The sequence below is a fragment of the Apium graveolens genome, chromosome 5, assembly GCF_009905375.1.
Source record: "Apium graveolens cultivar Ventura chromosome 5, ASM990537v1, whole genome shotgun sequence".
Taxonomy (NCBI): domain Eukaryota; kingdom Viridiplantae; phylum Streptophyta; class Magnoliopsida; order Apiales; family Apiaceae; genus Apium; species Apium graveolens.
Genome location: NC_133651.1, coordinates 4,746,935 through 4,768,953, shown reverse-complemented (window position 1 = coordinate 4,768,953; position 22,019 = coordinate 4,746,935). Strand labels below are relative to the sequence as shown.

The window sequence follows — 22,019 nt, the reverse complement described above, 5'->3', positions numbered from 1 at the left end:
GAATTAGGAATTTATGTAAATTTGCAACATGATTTGAGCCGATGTATTTAAGTATAAAGATATGGTGTTATTTTAGAATCAAAATGTATTTTGAAATTAGTTAAATTTGTGATTAAAAGTCCGAATTAGTGGTAAGTTATGTAAATCTAAAACATGATTTAAAATTGCATTGGAGACCTTGTGCAATTTAATCTAACACAAAAATGTATTTTTTGGTACTACATTATATAACAAGATTGAGCAGATCATTGAATTTGCCCTGAGCACCAGCAATGCAAGAAACATTACGGTTCAAACAATTTTCACTGAGAAAGCATCGAAATCTACAATTTCATAAACAAAAAACATCCGACATTCTAGTACCAATACCCCTCAAATACTGAAATCTCGTAAGATATGACTTTTGTTGGAAAATAAATTAAAACCGAGACTGAGGCAACGATGTAACATTGACAAAACATAAACAAGAAAAAGTAAATTAAGTAAACTCTGGATTTTCAGTATCGTGAGAGTTTTTTCTCTTTTTCATTGTTTAAAATGGCAAGATACCGGAACATTGATAATCAGATGGCGAGCTTAGCATAGAGGAGGAGGAAAATGAAGAGCTAGTGTTTAAGGGTGATGTCGAGGAAGAAGTAAATAGATATGAACTTTGCTTGGTGGGACATTTTCTCACTGACAGAAATATTAGTACAAGAGCTATGAAGACAAAAATGGCCGATGTATGGAAACCAACAATGGGGATAAATATAAAAGAAATTGAGGCCGGGATCTTTTTGTTTCAGTTCTACCACAAAGAATACATGGCATGGGTGTTTAATGGCGGACCTTGGGCTTTTGATAATGCCATGATTCTGGTGGATGTCATCCCAATGGGGATCGATCCTTTGAAAGTACAACTATAGTCTCTAAACATCTTGATTCAAATTCATGACCTACCAAATAGTTTCATGACAGAGGCAGTAGGAAAGCAACTATGTAATTTTTTTGGCGAATTCTTGCAATATGATGCAAACAATAATACAAGTACATGGCGTGAATACATGCGGATTAAGATTAAACTTGATGTTCGGAAACCCCTGAAGAGAAAGAAGAAGATAACACGTAGAAATGGAACAAACTTTATTGTCACATATAAGTATGAACGTTTGGGTGACTTTTGTTTCTCATGCGGGCTTGTTTCACATACTGATAGATTATGTAGAAGGTTCATTGATAAGAGAGGGGAGGAAGGAACCAAAAAATGTGGATCATTGCTCAGGGCAACTCCTCGGCGTATGGCGGGGCAGGAAAGAAGCAAGTGGTTGAGGGAGGAGAATGACACTGAGTGGGAGGCGAGAATTGGTCGCGAGAATAGCGGAATAAGATTTTCGGGAGATTATTCAGGGACAAACAAACATGAGTTATCTGGTAGGAGAGATTTTAGGGATATTGTGCCAACTTCAAATTTCAAAAATAATATGGGAATTAAAAAGGGCGCGTTAGTTATGGGTAATGGGTCCTTTAGTAATGCAGAAATTGTGGATGGGCCTGACAGTGAGTAGGAGATTGGGCTTAATATTGAGGACATAAAACGAAAGAGAAGTGGGCCTTTATCTAAAGAAACGATGGATATAGAGGGAGTATTATTATTACTAGAGTCGTCAGGAAATGACCTTTCACTCAAGGGAGATGTTTTTTCTAAATCGGATTATGCAGCAACCTCTCAAAATGAAATGGCTACGCTTGCAAAGCAAGCTAGCCGCATGAAACACATAAGTTGGAACTGTCGGGGTCTGGGAAACCCCCGGGCAGTTCGAATTCTGGGAGACTTAATAAAGTCTCAAAATCCCATGTTGATATTTTTATCTGAGACTCTTGTTAAAGGAGATTGTATTGCTGACTTGTGTAAGAGGTTTGGTTTCTCTGGTTTTTTTGCAGTAGATGAAGTTGGTAGAAGTGGTGGCTTGGCAATTCTTTGGAAAATTACTGTAATCTGTAATGTGATTGGTTCTTCTCAAAACCATGTTGATATGCACATTATTAAAACAGGTATCCCAGTATGGAGACTCACATCTTACTATGGTTTTCCAGAAAGAGAACGCTGGCAGGAGGCCTGGAATATGTTAAGACAATTGGCACAGGTGGATTCTATCCCCTGGTGTATTTTTGGTAACTTTAACGATTTGTTATTTGCTAAGGATAAAAGTGGCAAGCATCCTCATCCTCAGAATCTTCTTGATGGATTTCAAGCAACCACTGAGGATTGTAATCTCACCGAGTTGGAGCTGAAGGGGGGAGAGTTTACTTGGGAAAAAAGCAAAGGTTCCACTAACTGGGTAAGGGAGAGATTAGATCGAGCATTTGCGACAAATGATTGGTGGCAAAAGTTTCCTCTTTGTAAGATTTCTGTTACGCATACTATATACTCGGATCATGACCCTATTATTTTGGATTTATTTGATACCTCTTGCTCCCGTAAACAATTTAGATTCAGATTCAAGAATGTGTGGTTAAAAGAATCATTCTTTCATGATGAAGTTTCGAACTTCTGGTGTGGCACTCCGACAACTCAACTGCTGCCCAAGTTGATTTATGTCTCTACTTTTATGGCTAAGCAAGAAAGAAATTATTTTCATAAATTCCGAGATAAAGTTAAAAAACTAAAAGAGGTACTGAATGGTCTAGTTAACAAAATTGATGAAGATGGGATCCGAATTTACTTTATTGAAAAGGAGCGTCTTAATGAGTTGATAAAACAAGAGGGGATATATTGGCAGCAACGGGCAAAAGCATCTTGGCTCGCTGAGGGTGACACTAATTCCAAGTTTTTTCATGCTCAGACATCAGCAAGAAAGAAGGCTAATCGTATTGCTTATTTAAAGAATGATCAAAATGTTATTGTTGACAATCACGACGAAATGTGCTCTTTGGCGGTCGAGTATTTCAAATCTGCTTTTTCTAGAAGGAAGTGGTAATCCCCAGTATAGAATTTCTGAAAGTAGAGTGATTACAGATGAACAAAATAGTATGCTGATGAAGGAGTTAAGAATTTGATGAACTCACTACGGCGATCAAGCAAATGCATGCAGATAAGTCGTCTAGGCTAGATGGGTTTAGTCCAGCATTTTTCCAGCATTTCTGGGGACTTCCTGGAAAAGAAATCTTTGTTAGTTGTAAAAGTTGGCTTTGAGATGTTTCATTCCCTCCGGAACTAAACAATACGACACTGGTATTAATTCCCAAGAAGGAAAATGTGGAAAGAATGTCAGAAGTTCACCCCATTGTTCTCTGCAATGTCCTTTATAAAATTTTGGCAAAGGTTTTAGCGAACAGGCTGAAATCCATACTTCCCATTACAATCTCAGAAAACCAGTATGATTTTGTCCCTGGACGAAGTATAACCGATAATGTGCAAATAGCATTCGAGATCATACATTATATGAAAAGGAAGAACAAAGGTCAAGAGGGGGATGTAGCTCTAAAACTCGACATAAGCAAAGCTTATGATCGTGTCGACTGGTGTTATCTAAAACACCGAATGGAGATGATGGGTTTCGATCAAAAATGGATTAAGTGGATGCTCTTATGTGTCACAACGGTGAAATATATGGTGTGTATGAATGGTACTCTAACTGGTCATATATTTCCCGGAAGGGGCCTGAGGCAAGGCGATCCTCTTTCGCCTTATTTATTTCTGCTATGTGTTGAAGGTCTATCTCATGCTCTTAAAGATGCTGCTACAAATAATGAAATTCACGGATGTAAAGTATGTAACAATGGGCCAGTTATCACTCATTTTCTTTTCGCTGATGACAGCTTCTTATTCTTCAAGGCAAATTTAAATGAAGCTCAAGCAATTAAAGATTTATTGACCTTGTATGAGAGTCTTTCGGGGCAAGCTGTGAACAACCAAAAGTCTGGTTTCTTTTTCAGCGCAAATGTATGTACGGATAAGCAGTAGGAGATCATGGATGTTTTGGCAGTCAGTAAAGATTTAAGCGACAATAACTACCTGGGTCTACATTCGTTGGTTGGTAAATCTAAGAAACAAGTTTTCAATTTTTTGAAAGAAAGACTCTGGAAGCGTATCCAAGGCCGGAATAATAAACTTCTCTCAAAGGCTGGTAAAACAATTCTTGTAAAGAATGTTGCTCAAGCTCTTTCGTCCTATAGCATGTCATCTTTTCTTCTGCCAAAGTCTCTCTGTCAAGAAATTGAAAGGATTATGAATAATTACTGGTGGTCTCCTAACAGCGGTAATAAAAAGGGGATCAATTGGTTATCATGGGAAAAATGAGTCTGGCTAAATGTACTGGTGGCTTGGGCTTCAAGTCCCTCCACGGGTTCAACCTCGCTCTCCTAGGAAAGCTTGTCTGGAATTTTATGTGTAATCTTTCCTCCTTGGTTTCCAGAACTTTTAAAGCAAGATATTTTCATGACTGCAACATTTTAAAAGCAAAGAAAGGAACAGGCGCAAGTTTTATATGGTCAGGGATATGGGAAGCAAAGGAGCAGCTGTGTAGAGGGTATAGATGGGTTCTTGGCGATGGTAGAGATATTCGTATTTTTCAAGACCCCTAGTTGCGAGGCAAAACTGATCATATGGTTGAGTATTATAGGAACAATGTCAGGGAGGATAAAGTTTGTGATTACTTCCGTCCAAACATCAAAGAATTGAACGTGACAAAAGTAGAACAAAATTTTCACTCTGATGATGTGCAATGTATTCTCCAGACTCGAATTCCGCAGAACGAAGTAAGTGACAGATTAGTGTGGTCGTTGACACCAAATGGTAAATACTCAGCAAAGTCGGGTATAGATTTTGGCAAGTTGGAGTAGAATCTGGAAACTGAACATTCCTCACAAGTCGAGAATTTTTCTATGGAGGTTTTGTAAAAATAATATCCCTGTAAGAATTCTTCTTAGAGGAAAAGGTGTTCAAATTCCAATCACATGCCCAATGTGTTCAAGAGACATCGAGCATGTGATCGATCTCTTTTTTTATTGTAATTATGCTCGCCGTTGCTGGAAAAGAACGAACTTAATGTTTGATATGAGGGAAGCTGAATATGGATCAAATTTGCTTTTGGAGAAGCTGTATACGGAGTCAGACGACATGTTGATCATTATTACAAAAGTATCATTTGGGATCTGGTTTGCTAGAAATAAAAAAGTTTGGGAGGAAAAGATGTTAGAGCCAAATGTGATTATGGAGATGAGTTCGAGGCAGGTCAATGAATGGCACGAAGCAAATAGAAATATGCAGAAGGTTAATTCTCAGTCAGGTTCTGTAGAGAGTACAACAGACAAATGAAAGCGTCCTGATCATGGTTGGTTTAAGCTTAATGTCGACGCATCAGTGAAAGAGGGTGACTCAAACTTTACAGTTGGAATGGTCGTATAAATGAGGTTGGAAATTTTGTTATGGTAAAAAATCTAAGGATTGCAGGGTATGTCAATGTGCTAGAAGCAAAAGCTTATGGTGTATGGGAAGCTCTCAAGTGGATTGCAAAAATGCAGCTGAAAAAAGTGGTGATTGAAAGTGACTCTAGTCTGGTGGTTCAAGCAATGCATCAGTGTTCTGAGTATTTGGTTGAAGTTGTTAATATCCTGGAGGCTTGCTTTAAAATTATGCAAGAGCGGAAAGATTTGGTCGTTCGTCATGTCAAGAAGCACGCAAATAGGGTAGCTCATAATCTAGCTAGAATCCCCGATTTGGTAGGTAGCTATAATTTGTTTATATCTCCTCCGCATTATGTGTTGGAGATTTTATTGTCGGATATTACTTCCTTTTAATGAATTTTCTTAAGTTTCAAAAGAATGAAAAAAAAGAAAAAGTAAACTGATAGATAGAATCTTAAAAAGGAAAATTTTATATCGAGAGCATTATTGTCAGTTCCAGAGCAAAATTTATTGAAAAAGACAAACTTGTCCCCCGTGTTAGTACAATAATAAAAAGTAAATATAAAATAGTGAGGAGATTTTGGTTTTTTCAGTAACTTTTTGCCCCGAAAGTTAAACTTTTGTTCTGGAAATAACACTATCCTCTTAAAAATCTATTTTAAATTTATTAGATTAAATGATCTTCATAATCTAGGGGGGTGTATTCAATTGGGATTTTGAAGGATTTTTATGGATTTTAGAAATTATGGGGTATTCAATTTGGATTTTAAATAATACTTTAAAATCTGAAGGTATTCAACAAGAATTGGAAAAAGTTTTTTAAAATCGGAGTGTATTCAATTTAGATTTTAAAAAGTGAATCAAAATTTGGTGGTATTTTGGTGGATTTTAAAAAATTCATCAAAATCTGATGGTATTCAAAAGTCCATGGATTTTCTTTTATTTAAAAAAGTTGTGGATTTTGATGAATTTGCTAATACATTTTTAATAGCTTGAAATCTCTTAAAAATACGTGAGATTTTGATGGATTTCTAAAAAACTCCACAAAATCTGCAAGACTCTACAAGATTTTGGATCAACTCCATCAAAATTCATGAAGAATTAAAATCAACGAAAATCTTTTAAAATTCATAGATTATTAACAATTCTTTAAAATATGAAATGAATACAACCCCATAAGAATGTCGGCATCATGCGAAGATAGAGGTGCCATGAAGTCTCAAACTCATGTATATACTGAAATTTAGGGACAGTTTGGATCATAAAATTTCAACTTAGTTATTAAAATTGAGAATGTGATTCTAATACTTTTTTATATTAAAATTTTATTCTCCCTGTTATCCGTATTGAAATTTCATTATCCAAACAACACATAAAAGTGATACGTTAAAACGGCTAAAAGGATTTGTATTACTAATTCCCACTTGAGATTAAGAGGTTAAGCATTAGAAGTAGGAGAATTTGGATATATACGTAAACCAATTTTTGTATAAGCCAAAAGATTAAAGAAGCTAGGCCATTGTTTTACATAATGTGATAATGTGAGTGCGTTTACTTGATTTGGATTAGCCGTTAAAAATGATGATGGTGGTCTAATCTTATTGCAAAAAGTTGTAGTCTTTCTAACGGTCTAAAGCTAAAACCTTATAATTGGTGTGGCCCATTCAATGGCTCCCTATTTTTGTTGTGTTCTTTGCATGTTCGTTCATTTTTAAGAATCTCTCCGTACTTCGGATCCTGTTAACTAACTTGTATATTTGTATGCTATATACAATTATACAAAACATTTGGGTATTAAGGTACAAATATTCCACCAACTGGATTTAGAAATTCTACTCCAAATAAACTTCCCTAATTATACTTTCATAAGTTATATTTCATCTCTATGGTCGTAAAAATTGAAAATCGATCTATGCCAAGGATTTTAGGGGTATATCGCTCAGGTCCTTGATAAGATTTCAGGTTGACGATTAAATTTAAGTAGAAGGTCCTGATGACAGTTAGATGTCGTGCTAACTCTTTTCAAGATTAACGCAAATGTGCGTAAATTGACTCAGATACCTAGTTATCGATTATAAATATAATGAAGGGGATTATAAAATTTTACATTTAGAGTAATTTGTCCTTGGGGATGGAAGTGACAATAAAAGTTTGAAAATGGTCACTGTCAATTGTTAGTAGCAATGGAGTTATACATAGTACAATGAAATAAATAACACAAAGGGACAGAGAAAGACACATGTTACAAGTATGAAAAGGTGAAAAGAAAAGAAAGAAGGGGACTCTGCATCCACACAATCAATCTCTGCAAACCCCACCAAATTACCCTACACAAACATATTCAAAATTTCCAAATTATGAGTTGAAGCTTCTTAACTATCCATTTTAATGGCTCTCACATGCCCTTGGATACTTGTTTTTCCTCTCTTGTTGAACAACTACTCATAAAGTTGATTGCACAAACGCCCTTTTGTTAAAGAAAATGACAAACACAACTACAAAAGTCCAACTCTCTAGTTGACAAAATTCAAGTTGTGAAGGGTATCTTTCACACTCACAAATCAAAGCTTAAACCAAAACACACCAAATATACTCTGTATATCTCGTTTAATGCAATGTCTGTGGAGGGTAAAATATACGCTGCCTTTCCCTCGTTTCGAAGAATAAAGAGATTGTTTCCCGAAAGACCATTGGCTTATATGTGCGTGTTAAAATATGTAAAAAGTGAAAATAACAATTTAACATATATGCACGAATTAATACAATTTCAAATACACAAAAATCTGATCACTTAAATTGAAAAAGCGTCGAAATAAATCTTAACCCATGATATTATTTACATGAGATTTACTCACAAATCAAGCTTGTTATAGAAAAAACAATCTTGTTTACCAGCACTAGTTTGAGAGTTTCACATTAATGTGTTGAATAAAAATGAAAACGTTGGGGGGTTGTTTGTTTATGAATGTAATGGGCCAATATATGAAAGATTGTGTTTGGAATCACTGATAAAATCTTACACAATCAATCCATTCAAATGTTTGTTGTTGTGAATTTCAAGGCAAGCCTAAAACATCACTTTCGATAACCATGCCTCCTCCACATCCCTCAAACCACAAGAGTTTTTCATTCCCAAACAAATACCATTATATCCGTGTTTCTTTTTCATCACTATTTTTTCTCTATACATTTCACGAGATTTACTTCTTTTTTTTCCAGGGAAAAAGCGTTATGTACAACCAACTCCTTGTCATAATAAATTCAATGCTCCCCTCCTCCATACTTCACTTGTATGTTGCAACTTGTACGTGATAATCTACTCTCTCCGTCATCGCACGAGTAATTCGACGTGGAGGTTAAAAAAATATAATTTAATAAAAAGAAATTAGAAAAGTAGGTAAAATGGTGACATTGACACCGATCAATTTTAATATATATCTATCTATACTATACTATTATAAGCAGCAGAACACCCTCTATTTGGTAGTTGCTCGGTACAGTTGTTTGGTAGTTGCTCAGTACAATTGTTTGGTACGATAAATAAGAACCGTCAGATCTAAAGTCGGAAAAATGAGAATCATTGGATATAATAATAAAATATTATTATATTAATATTTAAACTGCTCTCATGTATTCAAGGTTCGAACCCCGTCAACAGCTTATTATATTTAAACTTTTATATTCTTTTTTAAACAATATATTATATTATATTATTTATTTTCAGTCAAGTCTCAAATTATTATAAAACATATATTGTTATAATTTATTATATTCTTCAATTTATTTTTCAACTATTGGAAATTATATTATTAAAAACTATCGAATACTAAAAATAATCCGTGTATCGCACGGGTTATAGGCTAGTATATATAATGAGTTTAGTGGAATAAATTAGTGAATATAAGTGGATATAATTGATTTGTATATTATAAAAATTTACTATTTTTGAAATTGAGAGGAACATCACATAAACAAAAGTGTAGAGAAATGAATAGAATAAAAAGAGTATGAAACATACTATGATGAAAGTTACAGGATTGTTAGAATATTAATATTATAAAATTTAGGTAATGACTTTTCTCTATCATCTTAAAATTTTAGTTAAAACGGTTTCTCAACACGATCAAAGCTCATGTTAACATATCCATGCTAACGGGAACACTCATGTTCGACTCAGGGTCACCCAAATACATTCATGCAAAATAATTTTACAAAACTTGCATGGCACTTGCAAATTGCAATAACAAAAGAATATTTGATGCAAGTATTTGAAAGTTCAACAGCAAGATGAAGTTTGTACATATTATGCAAATGACATACAATCAAATTGTCACTCACTGAACAATTATAACTAATCCAAGTACTAAACCTCTGCTCAAAATTTGAAACTAAAAGAGAACACACGTGCAGCCGTGACCTGGATATCTGTGCCCTCCTTCCAAACGTTAATTATTCAACTAGTATAGCTGTTACCACTTCAAAATATTCAAATCCTAATAGTACAATTTAGATTATTGAACTCAATCATATTTATTTCTTTAATTACGCTCCTATAACTCATCTTTTTATATAAACTATTTTTTTTTTATTATTTAAACGATGTCGTTTCAGCTAACTTTCCGATTCTTTCTACCAACTCGGGTGACAGCTTCTTGCCCTGTTTTTTCTCCTTCACGATCCGAAAATCGAACCCGAATACATCCGAAACTTCCTCGGAGCTCCACCCGGCTTTTTGTAAAGAATCCGAAAACCGACCCGTTTTCAAAAGCAAAGCATCTAATAATCCTTGATTGTCCAAACACATCATCTCGCCTTCCAAAAAACCCGAAGCAGATACATTTTTTATTTCATCCACATCCGACTCGGCCCACCCGCCTTGTTTCAAAACCGACCCGACCCGATCAATATACTCATTTACCCATTCGGGTACCCCTAATCGGGGTATTTCAAAATACCGGTCCGGCGACGAGGTATTCGAATTTCTCCGACGGCGGTCCACGGCGGCGTCCGACCAAAACTCAACCCATCTCGGCGTTCTCCCACCAGTCACCGCATCTAAACTCCGCCGTGAATAATTATTCAAAGTACTTGCGGACTTCCCACTCTCGGATCTTTGTTTGGATACTCCAACCGGGTCGGATCCCCGAAACAAAGACGACTCACGATCAAAAAAATCAGATAAATCGAACCCGCAACAAAAGATCTGATTCTCGTCAATAAAAAAAACCGGGTTACCCGCTAAAGTCGGGTTACAAGGAATGTAGCACCGACTAAAAACGGGTATCAAGAACGGAGCTCGTTTCAACTCATTTCTGGCAATCTTCAGAGCAATTTCCGGGTCAGCAGGTCTCAAACCCCATGATTTGGACCATAATGCATTTCTAGCAATATGAAAAGAAATAGCAGCAATCGGTAAACTGAGTGAAGCGCGGAGCTGGAGCCGAGCCGAGCCGGACGAGCGCCAGTCAGGGAAGCCGGGTCCAATAGGCAGGCCAGCTGCTAGTATTGCTTTGAGGTCCGGTGGGAAAGCGAAGCTGAACTCAGCTTCGGCTTTGGCGAATTCGGGTTCGGATAGTCCGGGTTGAACTTGTGTACCCGAGTTTTTTAAATGGTTGATGACTTTATCAGCTAGGGAGTTGAATGAGAGGAGGCTGTTACGTGGAGGTTGCGGCGTGGAGGGCGTTGATGCGGCGGCTCGTGCTGAGAGCCGTCGCAGACCGGCGAGGTGGGCTGGGTTTAGACCGCCCATTCTCCGGTCCACGTCCACCATTGTTGTAATGTATGTGTGCAGGTGAATGTATGTGTTGTGTTTGAGTTTTGAGAGAGAACTTGTGAAGCTATGTATTTTTATGTATACGAGAGAGAGAGTGCGAGAGAGAGAGAGATAATTTAAGGAATGGAGTGAGAAAAGGGAAAGTATGGTATAGTGAAATGGGAAGATTTCTAGATTTTGTGTGGAAAACTGGGCTACTTATAGCTGGTGGTGGATTGTGGGGACCATATTTCATATTTATAAATAGATTTTTCCCAGATTAAATTAAATTAAACTATTACAGAGAACTGAGAAGCATGCAACCAAATTAATACTGTAGTACGTATTTTTATTTCCATCGAATTTTACAAAAAAAAAAGTCGGAAAAAACTGTAGCAAATTAATATGTACGTATTTTTATTTCCATCTGATTTTATAAAAACTCAGAAAATAACTGTAGCAACTATTTCTAAGAACATGTTAGTGCTTGTTTGGTTGCATCCATGAATATTTTATTTATTCCTTCATTTTATTTGAACTTGCTGAAAAATTCATGTTGGTTTAAATAACGAGTATTATTCTCTCTGGACATTTTTTTTAATTTTTTCATTTACTTATTTTATTTGGTTATAACAATTATTTCCGAGATGCTAATGTTTTTTAATATAATAATATAGATACTCTTACGAGAACCATCCTTTAGCCCGTGATTGAATCACTATTTCGTCAATTTTTGGCCGTAAATAGAAATATTACATAAAAAATTAATATATTAAAAAATATAGAAAATACAAAATAAATAATAAAATTATAATTATTTTTTCTTAAATTAAATTAAGAGTTAAACTGATTTATGCCTTATTTCTTTTAAAAATAACATTTTATCTTTTCTATTTAGTTTTGTTATTTTTAAAAGTTAAACTCAAACGACATTTTTTTAATTAATACCCACACTATGAACTTTAACCATACTTTTTTATTTTGCAAAATTTTTAATCTTTTAATATATTATTTAAATATGTTATATGTAATTTTTCAATTTTATCCCTAGTCAACTGTTAATTAACATTTAAATTGATTGAAAATCGGTCAGGAATGGTCATTATAATTTGTGAGGGTATAAAAAAAATGAACAATGTATACTATATATAATTAAAGTTTATGATCCTATCCACCACCCAAAATGAGATTAACTTAATATTTTATTAAGAAAAATAGGTTGGGGGAGGTGAAAGTGTGGAGAGAGGGACATGAAATTAAATTAACAAGGGCACGGAGAACCGGGAAATGAGTTAACGTTAGCAACACAACAGCAGCAAGCACAGCATCTAGCCGTGTCTAACCGTCATTCATAATGAATCTCATCCTTCCACCTCAACCTACCATTTCATTAAGCGTTTATCTCGTTTGTGTTCATGGGCATACGGTACCGGTAACTGTCAACTAATAAAATTTATAAATTTGAATTATTTTGATTGTCATATTTGTGGTAAATACAAGGATTTATTATCATTAATAAGTGTTAGTGAATTAAAACAAGTCAAAATAATAAAAATTTGTGTTTATTATATGCTCACGTGGAGGAAACTGTTTCATTATTTACAACTGTGCAGTATATCAGAAACTTAAATTGCTTGCATCCTTATTTCAATCTACACGTAACCGGTTCTAAATCAGAACAGATTCTGTGTTATGGATTTTTTTTATTCAAATAGATTTACAAATGCATTTAAGATCTCAATTTTCGTTATTCATAATTATATTCTGTTTGTTATACAACAATTTTTTGTTAAAAAACTATTAGAAAAGTGTTTGATAAATTTCAAAAGTTGTTTGATAAATTTTAAAAACTACTGTCTACGAAAACATTTTTGGTCTAAAAGCTGTTGTTAGCAAAAAGTATTGGGACATTCTTTTTGAAAAAGCTGTTTTAAGTTTTTGCGGGAATTAACTATAAATTTCACCATCAAATTTTCTCAAAAATATTATTTTATATATTATCTCTCAAAATATACATAAATTAAAAAAAAAATTACCAAACACTTATCTAATTTTTCTAACATCATTTTCACAAAGTACAGCAGTTTTCAACCGTAATCTCAAACAAAACCCTTTTTTATCAGGTAATACTAATATTTTTTTGTTTTTATATACCGTAAAATCAAAGGAGTCTGACCCATGCTCGTCATTTATGTGTTCCTCATATCTCTGGGATGGGGGTTGTTTTGTGTATGTATCGTAAACAGATGCATGTTATACAGACATGAGAAGATTCTTCTAAATTTAATTGAGATTCAAACCTCAACCTGACTAGCTAGATTTATTAAACTACTTCTCCAGGCACAAAGCAAACGGTTACTTGGCACGTGAAAACTCAGACAAATGCGCATATGTAATGTCAAACATTTTCATGAAAGATTATTATTTCTTCCACTTCAGTCCCAACTAGGAGATCTTGAAATAAAAAAGAATCAATGACTTGACTTTTCTCCCAAAAAACACCATGCTGAAGTTACCTTGAAATTTATACAATTTATTTTTAAAAAAATCTTTCTTCTTCTACAAGATTGCGATTATCAGTTTATATATAATCATTGGATTGACGTGGTGGATTAGAGCCGGTTTAGATAAAATCGGAACCGGAACCGGAAGTTTTCGGTTTTTAAAATTATAAATCGCAACTGCAACCGATCCATCGGATCGGTTTCGGTTTTAAAAACTCCGGATCGGTGTATATCGCTTCGGTTTCGGTTTATAGTGATGTACTCGGCTAAATTGTAAGGTATTTTAAATAAATGAGTTCTCGTGCGGCGGGCTGGCTAAATTTGAGATATTTTTATAATCCGGCACTATTAAGTAGATTTGAAAAAAAGCAATATAATCCGTAAAATATAAATTCGTAATCCAACCTTATCCGTCGTATATTGATTTGAATTGGGTTGAATTACATCAATTTTTAATGGGTAGAAAGATTTTATAAAAAAAAAAATAATACATTTTATCACTCATTTTCAAAATTTAAATAAATTATCTTACGGTAAAAATATAAAACATCCAGATTTTGGATATGAGAGAAAATAATAGAAAGAAAAATATAATTTATTTATTTTTGAAATGGCTCCTGAGTTTTTTGACCCGAGAATGTTTTGGAGAGAAAATTCTCTTCAATTTCTCCCAAAAATTCTTCTCAAATATAGAAGGATTTGAAAATATTCTTTCACGTAATTTTTAAAATAATAACCAAAATATCTTATATTTTTTTCGTTAATTTCTCTTCAACATTAACCTAAACTCGAGAGTCGAGGTGTTTATGGATCATGTTGACCGAGTTTTAAGCATTTTTGCAACCGATTTAATTAAATCGGTATGAAAATTTTAAACTCAGCCCGCCAAAAATAAATTGGTAACACAACATTATCCATTGTACGTCGATTTAGGTTGTGTTGGACGGGTTTCAGTGGCTTAAACAATGTTAGATATTGAATACAACATAGAGGGGGTGAATGTGTTTTGGATATTTTCAACTCCTTTTACAACTATTAGGAATGGTGAACAAAACTGTCTAATTTGCAGAGATATCGTGTTTAACAGAATAAACTAAGCATGCACAATAAACACGGTATTTTCAAAACTCACTTAACTTTATATTAAAATTAAGTATGTCTTGTTACAATCCTGAGTTCTTTGTAAGTAAAGAACCCATCTTCTATCTTGAGAGCGTTATAAGAAAAACTAGATCGTTTGGTTACAACTAAAACAAAAGGACACGTGTTTACTATATAGATTAATAAACACAAGTTTACACAACATGCAATAAGATGTACTAAACCCTACTTTAAGTTATCTCTAAAACTTTTCATTTATGGCTTAGTGAATCTTTGCGAATCGTGTAGGTCTGTGATTTTCCTTTGTCAGTTAATCTTGGCCTCTGATCTTGCACTTTTCAAGTTGCTTTTGTGTACTTGTCAATCTAAGTGATTGGATCGTTTGTTGATTGATAATCTTGAATATTTAATTTGTCTGCATTCTTTACTTGAGGTTCATATCGAGATCTACAGTTTGTTGTATAGAGAACTGACATCTCGATAACTATAATGGCTTATCGAGATCTCTTAGTTCTCTATAAGTGTTTTGACTTGTCGAGGTCTCTGAGTTCTCTATAAGTAACTTTGGCTTGTCGAGGTCTCTGAGTTCTCTATCAGTAAACTTGACTTGTCGAGATATCTGAGTTCTCTATAAGTGACCTTGGTTTGTCGAGGTCTCCAAGTCTCTGCATGTAGAAATAACTTGTTGATATCTCTGAGATCTCTATATGCATTTTGACTTGTCGATATCTCTGAGATCTCTAATGAGAAATTGACTTGTCGATATCTCCAATCTTCATATCATATAAGCCATTTTGGACTTTTCGATAGGTCATTCTGGAGTTCTCGTATGACTTCTCAATATGACTTGATCTGTGACTTGTATATATCTTGACTTAAAACATTTTTCCTAAAACAGATTTATTCAACTACAAGCTTCTTTACCTTTCATCTGATGCATGATCTTGTTGATCTTCTTTCAGAGTTTATTCTCAGGCTTGAGACTGTTTATAGAAAAATACTTCAGTCTGATCTTTAACATTTTTACAGACTCAAGTAATACAATACAAAAATACATATTTAGACTATCATACAACTGAATCTTAGGGTTGTCAATATGACTTAGTCTTGTTATAGTACATGCATGTCTTGCACAACAATCTCTCCTAATTTGTGAGAAGACTGCTTATCACAAATCCATGCCTGGTAACAAGACTAACCCCAAGTTACAATGAGACAATAAAATGTACAAATATTGACATATTTGATAATTTTCAACATTTATATAATGAGTAATTACATTGGTTCAACAGAACAAAAACTAGGTGAAATCCTCGTATCATGGTTTCTTCCTGATGAGATCTTTCAGATTTATAAGTACATTGAACTCTTCAATAATTTGAGTCCCTCTCAAGGCTTCTACCAGTTTGAGACAATCATCCAGTTTGTGTCCATTGGGGTAATTAACTCTGAATCTTGAGTAACTGTCAATCTTAATATTCAAAAAATGTCCATCCTTTGAAATTCTACTCATCCCCTTTACCTCTTGATCTTTGTTCAAACATTGCAATTTCTTCTGCATACTTTCTATCTTTTTCTTCCTTTTCAGCCTTTGCTTTTGTATTTCTTTCATCCCTTTCTCTCACTCATACAAACAACACAGCCTTCCAAGCCCTTGTAATTGTGTCCTTATCCTTCATCAAGATAATCACTCTTTTGAATTCCGTGGTTGAAATTGTATCCATTAAGTTACTGCCAAGTAGAGTAAAGGTACAACCCAGACTCTGACTATTTCTTTAACAACCCAACTAATAAAATTTCTCAAGATAATACTTATTTAAATCCAAACTCCATTAAAATCCGATAAAACTTTACAACTTCTCAAAAATATAATAAATTTACAATTCTTGAATTAAAATACAACTAAATTACAACCATGCCAACAAACTCTCAGAGAAATCTAAGAAAGACCAAGCTACTCAAAGTTTCATAACTCACACCCTTCCCATAAGTAGCCCGCCTAAGTAAGAATACCCGTCGGAGGAATACAAAGAGAACAAAGGACCGGCAGTGAGCGAAAGGCTCATATACGGATATAAGATAAAGCAAAACTGAACAAAGATTAAAAGATGACGAGGCTAAGAACACAATTGAATATCTGAATGAAGCACAATAATAATAATAGTGAATGAGATAATATAAAAAAATAAATAATCAACTCACAAAATAAAACTAAATGCTTACCACCCAAAACTTATCATACTCTTACACATATCCTTATCAATTTTACATAATAATCACAAATAATATAATCGAAAGAATAATGATAAAATGAAATCATACCCTTACACATACTCTTACACATATTCTCACACTTACAAAATAATACACATAATAGCTTACATACGAACATGGGAGATAATCTTACACTTACACGATGTCCTACATTTTCGGTAATCCAGAAATATGTAGTCATCAAAACTTACAGGGGCTTGCACAGCAAAGCAAATGTTACCCAATATCTTACAGGGGCTTCCACGACAATTAGCACGTGCTACCCAAAAGGCCAAATCATACACATACTAACCATGGCTATACGTATCCTACAACTTCGGCGACACGCCCATACAATTTAAGTACACCGCATAGGAGGTGCCAAGCACGAGATTATCCACTCACGACGGATGTCTTACAAACTCCCAAGTCATACAAATAACATAAATAACTCAAAATAAATACTCAAAGATCACACACTCAAATATCTTACATCTCCAAAATCATATATAGATTTATCAAATAATCTCAAAAAACTATAACCCAACATCACGAAACAAAATAACATAACAAACCACTAATTATTGATAAGCTCAAATCTGATCAGTTTCAAAGAATGTCAAACTACTGCATGAAGATGAAGTCAAATGAAAACGTACGAAACACGAAAGTCGTAGTAAATTCCGAGACCTTTCTAGAATGGTAAGGCTCGTCAAAAACGAACAAGTAACGAATTCAGAAAACAAATAAATGCGGACTGCAGAACAGAATCAGCCCCTGATTACAGTAGTATTTTGATGTTTAAGATATCAAAATCACAGAATTTAGCAGCAGAATATAAACACAAATTGTAGATATCGAAAAGAGTTTTCCAGAATGGTATTACTAATAATATTTGAACAAATATTCAATTTATAATAAATTTATGAAGTTAGGCCGAACAAACAGAAATTTCAGCAATAGATTACACAAACAACAGATTTTGACATATTTACAAGCAGAATTTCAGAAAATACAAAGAACGAAAAACGAAGATAATCAAATTAGCTTTCCAACGAGAATAAAATCACAATCATACGATGAACAACGAATCGGATGCGAATTTAACAAGATTCAGAATATGCAATATACATACACGAATTCGAATACGAAAAGAAAGAATACAAGAAAGATATCCGTACCTCGAGATCTGAGTAACCGAGAATTCTAATAACGATTTCAGAACCACAAATCACAAGAACCCCAATTCTACAAACTCCAAATTCAAAACCCTCCAAAAAGTTCTTGATGTTCATCTCAATCTCCATCTATTTTCTCTTTCTCTCTCCCTCTCTTCTCCGATCAAAGTAACGCAAACCCTTTTTTAGCAAACCCTAACTCTTCTCTTCCTTCTTTCTCCTTTTTTTTATTAAAACCCTCACTCTTTTTTAATAAAGCCTTACTATTTTTTTTAAAACTAATACTCTTAAAATAATATTCCGATTATAAATATAAAAATAAACTTACACAAACTAATTTAATTACAACACATTGACATTAATAAATAATTAAATCAAATAATCCAACTAAAAATAATTATAAATATCGGGATGTTACAATTTCTTCAGCTAATTGTTGAAAGTAGTCATCATCTGTAATGCACCAGTTTAATGGTAGAAAATCAGTCTGATCAAAGCAATTCCAGATAGTCATTTCTTAAACCTGTAGTTTCTTTGGTTTTATCCCAACAGACTTGTAATGAGTTTTGATTAGTGGCTTAAATGAAGGTAGGTTTAATATTTTCTTCAGAGTGGTTTGGCTAGAAGTGATTTGTATTTTGAGTAGGGTGTTTGCAGTTTGTTTCTACAGAAGCTTAGGCTTTGAGGTCAAAGATAGTTGAATGTTTGAGCTTGTAGGTTTAGTGGCTTGAGCATGTTATATATGGATTGATTGGATATTTTTCTTGGTTCCTGCACCATCTTCCTTCTTCTTCTTCTTTCTTCTCTCATCACAAGCATCTTTTTTCTTGTCTTCTTCTTTGCTGTCAGTTGCCTTAGCGTATTGACTTGGATTTGAGCCAGAAGATTTTTGATCATCTTTCTCCTACTCATCATCATCCAAATCATCCTTATTGATTTGTGTTTTGGGCAAATTGGATTCAGGATTTCTCAGATATCTCCCCAAAATATTAATCATCTCCTCATCTTCATAAGTCTTGTTCTTTTTAGTCTTCAACTCAGTTTCCAAAGACATTATGTGCTTTTTGTGTGCCATGACACAATGTCTAGGAACATGAAAGTTTTTGAGTTTTTTGGTGGATGGAAAGATGTATGTCACTCCATTGCTTGGCTGGAGATATGCTTCTGGAAAAGCAGTATCTTGAGCTTTTTGTAGTTCCTTAAGCAAGAGAGTGACATCATTAATCACTCTGTTGACTTTGTCGATAAATATGTCCAACTCAGATGCCCTTCTTGATGTGAGAAAATTAAGGGACACCTGCATACATCTATCCACACTTGAGTCATTGATGTTGACCACAATTCTTCTTTCCTGAAAGTTATCCTTGGTTATCAAAATTACCCTTATAAAATTTATAGTCTTGTCCAAAGCCCTCTTGTAGGCGATGAAGTTGTTGTTGAGAGAAGCCCTGAGAGCCTTTAGCAAATCATCAAATTCCTTCCTCAGACTAGGTCCCTCGGCTGCTTTTATAAGCCTCTACATTCCAACATCAACTTCTTTGGATTTGCCTTTTTGAACAGCTTGAACAGCTTGGTTTTGAGCAGCTTGAACAGTTTCTTGGACAAATGATCTTAATAATCTAGCCTTAATCTCCCCTTAGTCTTGTCAGCATGCAAGATGTGAGGTGAAGGGATTTCATGTCTAACAGTTTTTGGAAGTGCAGGCAATGGAATGTTGAGTGCACCCATGATAACTCCCAATGAGACTGAATTTTGCATTTGTAGATGCTTATGGGAGTCTACCAAGGTTTGGATATCAGCCTGTTGACTTTGGATCATAGTTGTTAGTTGTGATACTTAAGTTGTCAATGACTCATTTGTTGAGTGCAAAATGGACACTTGAGATTGGAGAGCTTGAATTTGCAAGTTGGTGGATGTTGACAGTGGTTGTTGAGATGTCAAGGATAGAGAAGTGCCAAATGTAGCTTGTACAGCTTCCCTAATTCCTTCCATCAAAAGAATAGATGGTTCATATCTAGCCTGATGGATTTGATCCAGTTTGACCCTGATGTCATTATTACTAGTGATTTGCTGCTGGACAACTTCATGGAAGGCTATGAAAGATTCCCTCAGATTCTTGATGCTCTTGTCAACAGATGAGAAATCAAACTTGGCCATTTGATCTGTATATCTAGAGAATTTTTGCTTGATTTCCACCTGAGAAAGGATGATCTCATCTAGCTTGTCCTTGACCAGTTTCCTGGTCTTGTCTTGATGATCAATCAGAGTCAGTTTTGGAGCTTTACCAATAAGGTGAAAGGATTTAAGTTGAGCTTTATAGACATCTGTGATTGCATCATAAACTTCTTTTAGACTTAGAATTTTGGCATCGCTCCCAAGAATGATGATGTACTCTTCTCTAAATCTGGCCAAAACCTCATTCATCTCAAGATGGAAGTTTTTATCCAACCAGGAATCACTGTTGCCATCCTGTTCAGCTTCATTTATAATCTTTGTTTGCTTTTCTTGAACATCTGTCTAATAGGAAAAAATGATATATTGATAATCTTAATTAGTCATATCCGATGTAAGAAGCTGTTGAGAAATTTGGACAAGTCCAGACAGTTGATTAACCAATAGATCATTCATTGTTGTTGGTTGAGCTTCTGCTTCCTGCAGCCATTGAGAAATCAAATGAGGTTGTGGTTGAGTAGGGTTAAAGGTAGATGGTTGGTCAGTTGGATTTGAGGTGGATGGTAGAGAATCAATAGAACCACCTGTGACAGGTGCCACAGTTTGACTCACAGGTTAAATTGTGGTTATGACAGTGTGTTGTCCTCCACTTGTGGTGGGAACCTCCATTAGAATTGGAGGGGATTTGACCAGGTTACTGTCATGTACCATGACCTCAAACCCTTGTACTTATTTCAAAGCACTGTCACTTGAATGTGATATACTTGCCTCCCCCATAGCAGGATCATTGACAATTGAACTCATAGCTTCAATTGTGAGTGCAATTTTAGCTAGGGTTTTGAGTGTAGTTGTTCCTTCAAGAGGAACCTCCAATTGAATTGGAGAGGATTTAGATAGCTCCCCCTCAGGAGTACTACCCTCAAACCTTACAACCCGTGAAGGTTGATTTGCACATAAAGGGCATTTGAAACCACCACAGGGTCTTCAGTAAAAACTGATGAAACCCCCGTGGTTGTGTTGGTGTCATCAAGATCTATCCCAGCATGTAGCCTCTCACCAACTAAATTTGGGTCCTGGGTGGTGAGAACAGTCTCTTTAACCATGTCACATGATGCTGGCAACACTTGAGAATTATATTCAAGTGTTTGATTGAATAAAGAAGAAATTTTAAAAATTAGATTTTGAATTTCAGAGTTGAGTGTTGGCAGCTCCCCCTGGGTAGAAGAGGGAGCTTCAAAAGATGTGCTTTATGTGTGTGTGCCATCCTTATTCCTCCTTTCATACACTTGAATTTGTTCAACTGTTGGTGCAGACTCTTTACAAAGTTTATTAGGGTGCATGCTTTGTTCAATAGAGACACCATGTTGAGAGGATGCCTCTAGAGTCTGTTTTATGCCCTCTTTTGCAACTAAATGCTTTTGAGAGTATGCAGAGGTAGCTTGAGTGGTCAACTCAGTTTGCTTAGCATTCTTTGGTTTCTTGACCAAGGTTGACTCTAGTTCTATTTGATCCTCACCACTCTCATTTATGACCAAGGTTGACTCTAGTTCTATTTGATCCTCACCACTCTCATTTATCATAGTCAAAGGTGTCTTTTTTCTCTTCTTTTTACTCATTTCACCCTTTTGAGAGGATGAAGTGGTTAGTTTCCTAGCTTCTACTGGTAAAGAAGAA

At 34.8% G+C, this 22,019-nt stretch overlaps 3 protein-coding genes across 3 annotated transcripts; 2 read left to right on the top strand and 1 right to left on the bottom strand.

Annotated features, from left to right (window-relative positions):
• Positions 1-1,607: 1,607 nt before the first annotated feature.
• On the top strand, positions 1,608-2,957 carry LOC141659680 (uncharacterized). Its single transcript, XM_074466605.1, has one exon. It carries the CDS (start codon positions 1,608-1,610, stop codon positions 2,955-2,957), a length of 1,350 nt encoding a protein of 449 aa, XP_074322706.1.
• Positions 2,958-5,035: 2,078 nt separating this feature from the next.
• On the top strand, positions 5,036-5,778 carry LOC141659679 (uncharacterized). The gene is made up of 2 exons (XM_074466603.1): positions 5,036-5,267; positions 5,432-5,778. Exons 1-2 carry the CDS (start codon positions 5,036-5,038, stop codon positions 5,776-5,778), a joined length of 579 nt encoding a protein of 192 aa, XP_074322704.1.
• A 3,771-nt stretch (positions 5,779-9,549) lies between these two features.
• LOC141662053 (uncharacterized) lies at positions 9,550-11,332 on the bottom strand. Its single transcript, XM_074469107.1, has one exon. It carries the CDS (start codon positions 11,153-11,155, stop codon positions 9,974-9,976), a length of 1,182 nt encoding a protein of 393 aa, XP_074325208.1. The 5' UTR covers positions 11,156-11,332; the 3' UTR covers positions 9,550-9,973.
• Between the last annotated feature and the right edge of the window lie 10,687 nt (positions 11,333-22,019).

Bases quoted from the DNA above. Each gene is read 5' to 3' on its own strand.
- LOC141662053 (XM_074469107.1), bottom strand. From the start codon at position 11,155: ATGGTGGACGTGGACCGGAGAATGGGCGGTCTAAACCCAGCCCACCTC.
- LOC141659680 (XM_074466605.1), top strand. From the start codon at position 1,608: ATGGATATAGAGGGAGTATTATTATTACTAGAGTCGTCAGGAAATGAC.
- LOC141659679 (XM_074466603.1), top strand. From the start codon at position 5,036: ATGAGGGAAGCTGAATATGGATCAAATTTGCTTTTGGAGAAGCTGTAT. The intron at 5,268-5,431 runs GTTCTGTAGAGA...TAAGGATTGCAG, and splicing joins GAAGGTTAATTCTCAGTCAG to GGTATGTCAATGTGCTAGAA.